At 44.7% G+C, this 12,833-nt stretch overlaps 1 protein-coding gene across 1 annotated transcript in view; it reads left to right on the top strand.

Moving 5' to 3' along the window:
• Window positions 1-12,833, top strand: part of LOC120024737 (transcription factor Maf-like) — a 165,587-nt gene that overhangs the window by 10,786 nt on the left and 141,968 nt on the right. The window contains exon 2 of the mRNA XM_038969016.1: window positions 7,579-7,649. Within this exon, the coding sequence (XP_038824944.1) occupies window positions 7,579-7,606 (28 nt within the window). The 3' untranslated portion in view covers window positions 7,607-7,649. The remainder of the gene's footprint in view (window positions 1-7,578; window positions 7,650-12,833) is intronic.

Here is a 12,833-nt window from a genome sequence, read left to right as displayed (position 1 = left end):
CTCTCTCTCTCTCTCTCTCTCTCTCTGTGTCTGTGTGTGTGAGAGAGAGTGACAGTCTTCACTGTGTCTTCACTGCCAGATATCAATCAGTCCTAGCCCCCCCCCCCCCCCCCACACACACACTCTCTCTCTCTGTAATTGATTGTTCTTTTAGAATAGAATCAGATGTAGTGAGGATTAGTCCTCAGCTGTTGATTTTTGGATCATGTGACGGCCATCATCCATAATTAATGATTTTAATCTTTGTTTTTATATTCTTTGATTTAACCACAATATATATAAATGTGGCACATTTGAGTGAGGACTGACAGATAAGCGATAGCTGCTGTTGCTAATTTCCCCTTGCTACAGTGCATGGTTATCTGAGTGATGGTTCTATCTGCTCTCACTGAGGTGTTCATTTGGAGCGATGCAACGCGTTGATGTTTGCCGCCTACGGAGGTGGGGGGTGGACAGGGCAGGTTGTTCGCTCATGGAGCAACAAGCCTATTGGCAGATCCCAAAATAGGTAGGCAAGGGTCCCAAATCCTCCAGGGGCTTAAAAAGGGGCCCAGGAGAGGGACTCAGGAGGATTTGGGCGTGCGGGTATGTGTGTGCGTTTGTTCGTGAGTGTGTGTGTGTGTGTACATTTGTCCATGTATGTGTCTCTGTCTGTGTGTCAGGCTGTCTTTCAGAGGCTGTATGGAGGTCAAAAGTGAGAGCGCACAGGGCCATACACAAAGTCATTAGAGTAATCCCTAACCCAGGGGAACACACTCATTTCCTCTTCATAGAGAGATAGCTCCGTGTGTGAGATACACACAGCTAACGCTCTACATTATTACTGACTGAATAATATATACTGCCATCATAGCAGCCACTTAGCTCCCGACTGTATACAGAGAGCTCAACACACTGCAGTTTTACTCACTGTCTCCAAATGTGTGCTTGTGTGTTCCAAAGAGTGTAAGAGAGTTTTGCTTCAGCTTGTCCGGTTAAGTCACATATGTGTGTATGAGTAAGCACAGTATGTGTGTATGTGTCATTATTGGTGTGTTCATTAGAGAATCAGGGACTGGTGACAAACCTCTCCTCTGTCACAATATTCCCCCTCTGGGTATTAATGTAATAATTCCTAAATCACACTGATTCATATATCAACAGGCTAATGTAGAATGTAGAACACCACACTGTCCTTAACTTGCTTTGGCTCTATGTGTTGGAGAGGAGAGGGGTTAGGGCTGAGACTGAGTGACATGCTCCTAGTTTGTCCTTTTTACCAAGATACATTAGTGTGTGTGTCTGTGTGTGTGATTATGAGAGAGATAGATATTGTAGTGTGTGTGTGATTATGAGAGAGATACATCTTGTAGTGTGTGTGTGATTATGAGAGAGATACATCTTGTAGTGTGTGTGTGATTATGAGAGATACATCTTGTAGTGTGTGTGTGATTATGAGAGAGATACATCTTGTAGTGTGTGTGTGATTATGAGAGAGATACATCTTGTAGTGTGTGTGTGTGATTATGAGAGAGATACATCTTGTAGTGTGTGTGTGATTATGAGAGATACATCTTGTAGTGTGTGTGTGATTATGAGAGATACATCTTGTAGTGTGTGTGTGATTATGAGAGAGATACATCTTGTAGTGTGTGTGTGATTATGAGAGATACATCTTGTAGTGTGTGTGTGATTATGAGAGAGATACATCTTGTAGTGTGTGTGTGTGATTATGAGAGAGATCCATCTTGTAGTGTGTGTGTGATTATGAGAGATACATCTTGTAGTGTGTGTGTGATTATGAGAGATACATCTTGTAGTGTGTGTGTGATTATGAGAGAGATACATCTTGTAGTGTGTGTGTGATTATGAGAGATACATCTTGTAGTGTGTGTGTGTGTGATTATGAGAGAAATACATCTTGTAGTGTGTGTGTGATTATGAGAGATACATCTTGTAGTGTGTGTGTGTGTGATTATGAGAGAAATACATCTTGTAGTGTGTGTGTGATTATGAGAGATACATCTTGTAGTGTGTGTGTGATTATGAGAGAGATAGATCTTGTAGTGTGTGTGTGTGATTATGAGAGAGATACATCTTGTAGTGTGTGTGATTATGAGAGAGATACATCTTGTAGTGTGTGTGTGATTATGAGAGAGATACATCTTGTAGTGTGTGTGTGATTATGAGAGATACATCTTGTAGTGTGTGTGTGATTATGAGAGAGATACATCTTGTAGTGTGTGTGTGATTATGAGAGATACATCTTGTAGTGTGTGTGTCATTATGAGAGAGATAGATCTTGTAGTGTGTGTGTGTGATTATGAGAGAGATACATCTTGTAGTGTGTGTGTGATTATGAGAGAGATACATCTTGTAGTGTGTGTGTGATTATGAGAGAGATACATCTTTTAGTGTGTGTGTGATTATGAGAGAGATACATCTTGTAGTGTGCGTGTGATTATGAGAGAGATACATCTTGTAGTGTGTGTGTGATTATGAGAGAGATACATCTTGTAGTGTGTGTGTGATTATGAGAGATACATCTTGTAGTGTGTGTGTGATTATGAGAGAGATACATCTTGTAGTGTGTGTGTGATTATGAGAGATACATCTTGTAGTGTGTGTGTGATTATGAGAGATACATCTTGTAGTGTGTGTGTGATTATGAGAGAGATACATCTTGTAGTGTGTGTGTGATTATGAGAGAGATACATCTTGTAGTGTGTGTGTGATTATGAGAGATACATCTTGTAGTGTGTGTGTGATTATGAGAGAGATAAATCTTGTAGTATGTGTGTGATTATGAGAGATACATCTTGTAGTGTGTGTGTGATTATGAGAGATACATCTTGTAGTGTGTGTTTGTGTTGGTCTGCGCAGGCGTCATGACTTTTCACCTCTCTGAACATCTTAGTTTATCTATGCGTCTGTGTGTGTGTGAAGGTGCAGAGACAGGGTGCAAACACACACAAACACACACATACACACACACGGACAGACGGTAGAGTGAGGAGGTCAGACAGGAAACGTGGGGTTGGCGTGCTAACCTGGATTCTCTCTGGGCCAAACAGAGTCCAATGAATAATAGAACACAGAGCTTTTGTTTATGCTTTATTTAGACAGCTTAAGACGACCTACCTTCTAACAGGCAAAGGCCATCAACTCTATCCTTGACAAGAACAATAATAATAATAATTGTTTGGATAAAGCAGACTCCCCAAATCAGACTTTTTATTCAATAGCCATGACACAGTAAACATCTGCTTTACAAGCATTATTCATGTTAAATCAAATAAAACAATATACTGTATGGGAAAATATTTGTTTTATCCTTTCACAGACTGAATGGTGAGGCCTATCCCCTCCCTGCTAACCTTCTTATAGGGCCTGCCCAGGTTGGTAGAGGACGCTGGGAGAAAACAGGAAACAGCAACATTACTCACCTCCTATCCTCTCTGAGAAGAAAAGCTTTCTCCCTCCTTCAGGGGGAAACGTGCATCAGGGATCAATTAAGATGCGCGTATTTTACTGGGAAATATTCCTCTCATTTTATCCTCTTTGGGGCAGCAGAAAGTCGAAACATTGTGCTTCAAATAGATATTTTAAAGGGAATAGGCATGTGACTCATTAGAGAGTTGTCCTTGAGAGTGGCTGGCTGCAGGTTATGTTGATAATGAAGTGTAGCCGTACTCTGAGGGGTAATTTTATATGTCTGCAAATGGAGGTAAAGCAAAGGGACTGGGACTTACTTAAATGAATCCAACACCAGCTCCCTGAGGTCCTGTGACACAGAGGATGGCAGGACAGAGACAGAGAGAGAGAGAGCAGCGGACTTCTACTTTAAAATACTTTCTCTTTTTCCCCGAATGACATCTGCTTTCCTTTCTAGAAAAAAACTCACTTATTTTTTATTCAAAATATCTGATGATATGAATGTGCTAGGCTACTCCGGTTGAAGTAATTCCCCCAAAAGTCTGAATAATCTATACGTTCAAGCCAAAGTAGCCTAGCACCTCCTTATTCTCATGAGTTATTTCAATTCATTTTGGAGGCTGAATGTAGTATATGCTTGTAATGCCCGGGGTGTAGTGGAGGAAGAAGTCAGACGCAGGAGACAGAGAGTTCAGAGTAGCGCTACTTCTTTATTCACCACACAGGTGAAAACGACGCCACTCAAAACAAATGCCCCAAAACACAGGGGAACTAAACAGTCCCGAAAAAGAACTAACGTACACGAACAACCGTGACATACAGGCTTGTACAACAATACACAAAAACAATCCCGCACACCCAGCAGGCGGGCCGGCTGGGTAATAAAGCCCAACTAATTAACCTAATTACAAACAGGTGTAACTAATAAACAGACAAGGATGGGGAGGAAAAGATCAGTGGCAGCTAGTAGGCCGGTGACAATGACTGCCGAGCGCCACCCGAAGAGGAAGGGGAGTCACCTTCGGTAGGAGTCGTGACAATGCTCCTGTGTGAGTCAGAAGCTTAAACCAATTATTGACAAATATACTGTACATTGATATGAATTTAAACCAAAACAAATCAAATGTATTTATATAGCCCTTCTTACATCATCTGATATATCAAAGTGCTGTACAAAACCCAGCCTAAAACCCCAAACAGCAAGCAATGCAGGTGTAGAAGCACGGTGGCTAGGAAAAACTCCCTAGAAAGGCCAAAACCTAGGAAGAAACCTAGAGAGGAGCCAGGCTATGCGGGGTGGCCAGTCTTCTTCTGGCTGTGCCGGGTGGAGATTATAACAGAACATGGCCAAGATGTTCAAATGTTCATAAATGACCAGCATGGTCAAATAATAATAATCACAGTAGTTGTTGAGGGTGCAACAAGTCAGCACATAAGGAGTAAATGTCAGTTGGCTTTTCATAGCCAATCCTTGAGAGTATCTCTACCGCTCCTGCTGTCTCTAGAGAGTTGAAAACAGCAGGTCTGGGACAGGTAGCACGTCCAGTGAACAGGTCAGGGTTCCATAGGCAGAACAGTTGAAACTGGAGCAGCAGCACGACCAGGTGGTGAGGCATGGTCCTAGGGCTCAAGTCCTCCGAGAGAGAGAAAGAAAGAAAGAAAGAAAGAAAGAGAGAATTAGAGAGAGCATACTTAAATTCACACAGGACACCGGATACGACAGGAGAAATACTCCAGATATAACAGACTGACCCTAGCCCCCCGCCACATAAACTACTGCAGCATAAATACTGGATGCTGAGACAGGAGGGGTCAGGAGACACTGTGGCCCCATCCGATGATACCCCCGGACACGGCCAAACAGGCAGGATATAACCCCACCCACTTTGCCAAAGCACAGCCCCCACACCACTAGAGGGATATCTTCAACCACCAACATACCATCCTGAGACAAGGCCGAGTATAGCCCACAAAGATCTCCGCCACGGCACAACCCAAGGGGGGGCGCCAACCCAGGAAGTTATTATTAATTCCTCATCACCCCCTGGTTCTAGAAGTTTGCAGGGAATCATATTAACTAAATAAATAGCACTTCTAAATAGAAGGTCCTTGAACGTACCCATCCGCTTCTTCAGAGAAGTTAGTGGCTAGTTTGGGCTGCGTTCAGGCATAACGTATCTGCATCTCTCTGATAAACGTTTACACGTGCAGTGATTTAGAAGCCCTGACTAAATGTCCTGCTGTGCTCTCTACATCAGCAGACTGCATCACCACTGTTTTCCTGGAGTTTGTCAGTGCTCAGTAAAATTGAATTATGTGGCATTTATTTGAAAACCGAATAATTTCAGATTGTCTCCACTGCAGTGTAGAGATGAAGTATTTCTTAGACTGTCATTTTTCCACCACTGCTGTGGGTGTGTGTACAGTTATTTTATAGCAAATGTTACCACTGCTTATTCAGCTGTTTCAATTATAGATGGTTTGTATAAAAGCAAAAAAATGTAAATAAATATGAATAATGATTTTTACAGAATAAATAAATACATGTTTTTTTCATCATCTACAATGCGGAGTGATACCACTCAGACTTTTCACACTAACTCTACTGATTTGATATGCACGTACACACACACATACACACACACACCACACCACCTCGCTGCATGTCAAACGGACACTGATCTCTTAACCAAGCAAGGTGACCTCTACTCCTCCCAGAGCTTCCATCTCTCTTTCTCTCCTCTCTATTTCATCCCCATCTCATTCCAACAATGTATGTCTGTCTGTCTGGGCCCAGCCAATGAGGGTTTAGAGTGATGCTAGGTCAAGACCCAGTCAGTGAGGGCTCAGAGTGATGCTCGGTCCAGACCCAGTCAGTGAGGGCTCAGAGTGATGCTGGATCCAGACCCAGCCAGTGAGGGCTCAGAGTGATGCTGGGTCCAGACCCAGTCAGTGAGGGCTCAGAGTGATGATGGGTCCAGACCCAGTCAGTGAGGGCTCAGAGTGATGCTGGGTCCAGACCCAGCCAGTGAGGGCTCAGAGTGATGCTGGGTCCAGACCCAGCCAGTGAGGGCTCAGAGTGATGCTAGTTCCAGACCCAGCCAGTGAGGGCTCAGAGTGATGTTGGGTCCAGACCCAGCCAGTGAGGGCTCAGAGTGATGCTGGGTCCAGACCCAGCCAGTGAGGGCTCAGAGTGATGCTAGTTCCAGACCCAGTCAGTGAGGGCTCAAAGTGATGCTAGTTCCAGACCCAGCCAGTGAGGGCTCAGAGTGACGCTAGTTCCAGACCCAGCCAGTGAGGGCTCAGAGTGATGCTGGGTCCAGACCCAGCCAGTGAGGGCTCAGATTGATGCTGGGTCCAGACCCAGTCAGTGAGGGCTCAGAGTGATGCTGGGTCCAGACCCAGCCAGCGAGGGCTCAGAGTGATGCTAGTTCCAGACCCAGTCAGTGAGGGCTCAGATTGATGCTAGTTCCAGACCCAGTCAGTGAGGCATCAGAGTGATGCTAGGTGTGGGTCCAGCCAGTGAGGGCTGGGCTGTCAACCTCTCCAATGGTACCAGGAGCCAAGTCACCATCATGAGCATAGGGCTGTATACTACTGTATATGTTTGTGCATCTCACTTTCACATTCTCTGTGTGTGTGTGTGTGTGTTTGTGTTTGTGTAGGTGTCTGCATTAGTACACCATATGCTGTTGGGCCGGTAGATACCCAGCTGAGTTGACTGAAAACTCTGCGTACGTGAAGATTCCGGCAGCGTTTGTGTGTGTGTGTGCACGTTGGCATGCATGTATGTGTATATGTTTGCAAATCAATATGCAGTTAATATGATTTGTGATATTTAAATATTCATATTTAGGGTTAATAATGACTCTTTCATTACTGTTGGCTTCGTCGTTTGATTTGGTCTTTCACTTCCCTCTCTGTCATAGACATTTCTCTGGGTATTTCTGTAATATCAGATGAATATGTTTAGATGCCTGGAGACTGGATACACAGTCTATTGAAATGCAAATGTTCTACCCTTTCCTCCACATCAAATCTTGTCTACAGTAAGCTGCCGTATGGATTTTACTGCGTAGCCGAGGTGAGAACGCAACCTGCTCAATGTGTGTGTGTATTCATGGTGTATGTTTTGACTGGGTTTTCTGCTATCTGCATTTTCAGGTCATCCAGAAAATTCCTCCATCTGTGATCGAGAGCCTCGCCCCTCTGTGCCCTTGGCCTTGATGTCTGAGGTAAAACACAACACTCTTTCTCTCTCTCTCTTTTTTATTAATGTAGTGTTGAAAATGATTATTATTGATCATATAATTATTATTACCATTATTATTAATTTTAAATGTTGACACTTTTACAGTCGCAAAACTAGTGTTTTTAATGAATCAGTTTAATTTAATGAATTGTTTTTCCACTTTTCACTATCAACACATTTGAAACCTAATGCAATTGAACATGTATTACACTGAACGACCCAGTCTATACTGTATGTTATCATAACATAAAGTGTGGTTCTCTGAAGGGTCCATTACAGCTATGTAATAGTGTTTGTCATTCTTTATTCATGAATCTGACGCCGCCATCATGTTACCTCTACAATATGTCTCTCAATATATTTCTCCATCTCATCACTTTATGATGTTCATGGAGCAGTACTCCAGCATGTTCATGTCCCATCCTCACTCTTAATGTACATCTCGGAAATATATGGGCCATGCTGGAAACATAAACCTGTCTTATGGAGACCAGAGAGAATCCTCTCTGTCTATCTGCCAGAACAACACACTTATCCAAGCTCCTGGGTTCTGTGGCACTTTCTATTATATTGAACCTGTAGCAACACCCAGAGTAGGGTTTATATACAAAAGGAATCCGACTAAAGAACATTTCTGCAGTCGTCTGTAATCGATGCACAGAGATGAAGGGAAACTGAGGCCAATGTTTATCACAAAACCAATTGTTTCTGTAATGGCTTCGCTGATTGTGCCGCGCCGAAACCCATCGACTAATCTGTTAGGAGGGACACTCCGTTCAGCATGAGGCTTGAGCTGCTCTGTCTATATGGGTGCCTACTGTGACAGAGAAGACATGCTAGTGTGTGTGTGTGAGTGAAACAGTGTTTTAAGTAGTGTGTATTGACATTTTTATTTGGTGGTTTGTGCCGTGTTTACATTCAGCTGTACTGATCATATCCCGTTCCATCATAAAAGGAGTCATTAATAGCCCCTAAACCCTCCATACCCCTATATGGTACACTATACATTACAACCTCCCTCATACCTCCAACCATCTCCCCGAAACGTCCATGTTCCCTCTGCAGGCAGCTGCTCCTCATGCAGCTGCCCAGGCAGCTCCTGTTGGAAATCCCTCTCATCCCCCTGATCCCCAGTCTGTGTACGGGGACCAGTGACTCTACTCAGCCCTCAGTCACTGGGCTTAGCCTGTCAACAGGACCAGTAATAGTACACTGCCTGGTGCTCCCCTAACTGGAACTTTTTTCAGACCGAGGGAGTGATTTGTTATGAGTGAGTTACAGATGGTTAACACACTGCACAAGCAGAGAAAGACACATACACTGAGTGGACAAAACATTAGGTACACCTGCCCTTTACATGATATAGACCGACCAGGTGAATCCAGGTGAAAGCTATGATCCCTTATTGATGTCACCTGTTAAATCCACTTTAATCAGTGTAGATGAAGAAGGGGAGAAGACATGAGACAATTGAGACATGGATTGAGTATATGTGCCATTCAGAAGGTGAATGGGCAAGACAAAATATTTAAGTGCCTTTGAAAAGGATATGGCAGTAGGTGCAAGGCGCAGTGGTTTGAGTGTCGCAATTAACTGCAACGTTGCTGGGTTTTTCATGCTCAACCGTTTCCCGTGTGTATCAAGAATGGTCAAACACCCAAAGGACATCCAGCCAACTTGACACAACTGTGGGAAGCATTGGGGTGAAAATGGGCCAGCATCCCTGTGGAACGCATTTGACACCTTGTGGAGTCCCTGCCCCGATGAATTGAGGATGTTCTGAGGACAAAAGCGGGTGCAACTCAATATTGGGAAGGTGTTCCTAATGTTTTATACACTCATTAATATATAAACATAATTTATTTGTGAAAAGTATTCAGAAATATCACTTTTCCAAAATAGCCTGAAATGGAATGGCACATTCTGTGGTCTCTATCTCTATATGCTATACTGCTAGATCGAGACATTCCATTATGGCCTTTAGTGTGTCCAGTGTTATTTCCCTTATTGTCTCTAAGTGGGGCCTGGGATCAGTAGCTGGCCTGTCTCCAGCTCCACTTTACTTCAGCAAAAAGAGAGAGAGTGAGAGAGTGAGAGAGGACAAAGGCATCAGGGGAGACAAGGACAAATCATCTTTAGATGAAGTGTTTTAAGTGCTCCTCTTCTCCTCCCATGTCACCACCGTGAATCAGGTGACCTCTGCTCACCTGCACAGGACATAAACAACGCCATGTCAGAGAACGGACTGTTGGCGAGTGGAAGCGAGGGAAAGTGGAAAACCATGAGGGCGTCCATCTTACTCGCCACCATGTGTCAAAACGTCATACCGTACCCTGACTACCTGCCAAACCTCTTACAGCTCGGCTTGGCCCGGTCCGGTCGTTGGCCGACAGTCATCTTGGTTTCTGTCTCTCCTTAGACGACGCAGGCTAGGCAGTGTCTTTGTTTTATGCAAATCCATGCATATGAGAAGGGATGGGGGCAGGAGGGGAGTGCGATGAGCAGTCTGGCCACGTAGCTCCAGTAGGACAGGCTGAGTGATGGAAAACAAGGAGCCAGGGTCTGAGTGTCCTTGCCTCGGGAAAGAGAGTCCTGACTCTGGCTTGAGCAGGAGCGGGCCAGCCACCACCAGCCACCAAAACACAGGTGTCACCATCTGAGCCTCAGACACGACTGAGAGAGTGAAATAATAGTTATGACAACAATGTATTTTATATATATATATATATTTTTAGGGAAAAAAAGAATCCCTTTCGTGAACTAACACTCACACTTTAATTTGTATATTTTATTTTATTTGTTTTACTAGCTCTGACTTTGTTGGTAGCTACTTTATTGAGGAAAAATGTACTTACTATGACTGTGATGTGTGGCTGTCCCTCCTAGCTACCTTAAGATGAAGGCACTACCTGTAATTCACTCTGGATAAGAGCGTCTGCTGAATGACTAAACTGTCAAACTGTACATGTTATAAATACAGGAGGAGTCATGGAATAAGGGCTACTGTGTCTGTGTGAGGAGAGGGGTTATGGCTGAGACTAGTTTGTCCTTTTTACCAACAGATGTTCTAGTGTGTGTGTGTGTGTGTGTGTGTGTGTGTGTGTGTGTGTGTGTGTGTGTGTGTGTGTGTGTGTGTGTGTGTGTGTGTGTGTGTGTGTGTGTGTGTGTGTGTGTGTGTGTGTGTGTGTGTGTGTGTGTGTGTGTGTGTGTGTTCAGACCTGACTGGGAAGACGGCAGGCAGGCACCTTACCCTAGTGGTGGCCCTGGCAGAGGGGGACTGGAGTTCAACACCCAGCAGGGGGAAAGAGACCCAGAATCTGCTGACAAGGACAAAGTGACAGGTGTGTGTGTGTGTATTTCTGTGTATGTGTGTGTGCATGCACTCTCATGCATATGAGTTGAGGGCTGAGGAGGATGAAGAGGCTGGCTTATGTGCCATTGAGTGTGTGTGTGTGTGTTGTCAGACGTGGGGCAGGGTCTAACGGACAGGGAGGGTCACCACCCGTAGCTGTGTGACCGTGTGACAGTAGGGTGGCTTGGGTCAGACTCGCTGACTCCGTTTCAGCCACACACAGCACCCCTTTCACAAAGACACACATCTCACGATCACCACAGAGTGAATGTGTTTGTGTGTGTGTGTGTGTGTGTGTGTGTGTGTGTGTGTGTGTGTGTGTGTGTGTGTGTGTGTGTGTGTGTGTGTGTGTGTGTGTGTGTGTGTGTGTGTGTGTGTGTGTGTGTGTGTGTGTGTGTGTGTGTGTGGGTGTGTTTGTTGTCCATGCCTGTTTACATGTGTGTGTATGACACAACACCATCCTCTCACCCTCACCACTTCTCTCTAGCTGCTCAGTAGTACTCTCCTCCCCTCCCCTCTTCTGTCCCAGAGCGGTCACTCTATTTCTAGTTGCTATACAGGATGTTGGCCTCCCTAGACGAGGGAGGGCAGATGAAATCCATCCAGATTGACCTGTCACACGGAAGAGGGGGAGGTGGGAGAGGGGGCAGAGATGCGGGGGAAGGTGGAGGAGAGGAGAATAGAGAGGATGAGGGCAGAGCAGGGGTACAAAAACAATCCCTCCAACCCCTTTCGCTACACACGGGTCAACAGTTGAGGGTGATTTATTTGCATCAGGTCCGGAGCGACATGTCCCCCCCGTACCCCACAAACCCTATCCACCCCACCCCCCCATCTCTCTCTCTCTCTCTCTTTCTCTCTCTCTCTCTATCTATCCCTCTCTCACCCTCTTTTATCCTCCACCTGCCTCTCAGAAAGGAGTGAGAAACTGGAGAAGTGTGCAGTAGGAGTGAGCCTATATTTAGCCTGCATAACCGAAGACACTGTGGTCTGGCTTTAAGGTTAAAAATATAGATCTCCATGTACAGCCAGCTGGGTACAGTTGACGTCACCCACTGTCAGGCACCATGAATCATGATTACTTTCCCCCCTCGGCCCAGCCTGGCCCAGCCTTGGGCTCTGGGTTCTGTTATAGGCTCTGTGGTCCTCTTTAGTCTCTACGTCATAGACTGAGAAACGTATCTTAGACCCTTGCCTTCAGTCTCGAGTTTTATAATAGGCTCTGGGTATCTCTAGACCTTTATCTCGGTCAGAGAGTGCAGGGCATAGGATTTAAAGACTATAAGACTGTACTCAGTGACACTAGAGACAGAAAATGTTTGACAAAGGGTTAAGAATGTTAGCAGTGTGGCACATACACTGAGTGTACAAAACATTAGGAACAACTTCCTAATGTTGAGTTGCAACCCCTTTTGCCCTCAGAACAGACTCAATTCTTTGGGGCATGGACTCTACATGGTCTCGAAAGCTTTCCACAGGGTTGACTTCAATGCTTCCCACAGTTGTGTCAAGTTGGCTATATGTCCTTTGGGTGGTGGATCATTCTTGATACACATAGGAAACTGTTGAGCATGAAAACTCCAGCAGTGTTGCAGTTCTTGGCACAATCAAACCAGTGTGCCTACTACCATACCCCGTTCAAAGGCACTTCCATATTTTGTCTTGCCCATTCACCCTCTGAATGGCACACATACACAATCATGTCTCAAGGCTTAAAAATCCTTCTTTAACCTGTCTCCTCCCCTTCATCTATACTGATTGAAGTGGATTTAATAGATGACACCAATAAGGGATCATAGCTTTCACCTGGATTCA

This window comes from Salvelinus namaycush, chromosome 30 (genome assembly GCF_016432855.1).
Source record: "Salvelinus namaycush isolate Seneca chromosome 30, SaNama_1.0, whole genome shotgun sequence".
NCBI lineage: Eukaryota > Metazoa > Chordata > Actinopteri > Salmoniformes > Salmonidae > Salvelinus > Salvelinus namaycush.
This window is presented reverse-complemented; position numbering and strand designations above follow the sequence as displayed.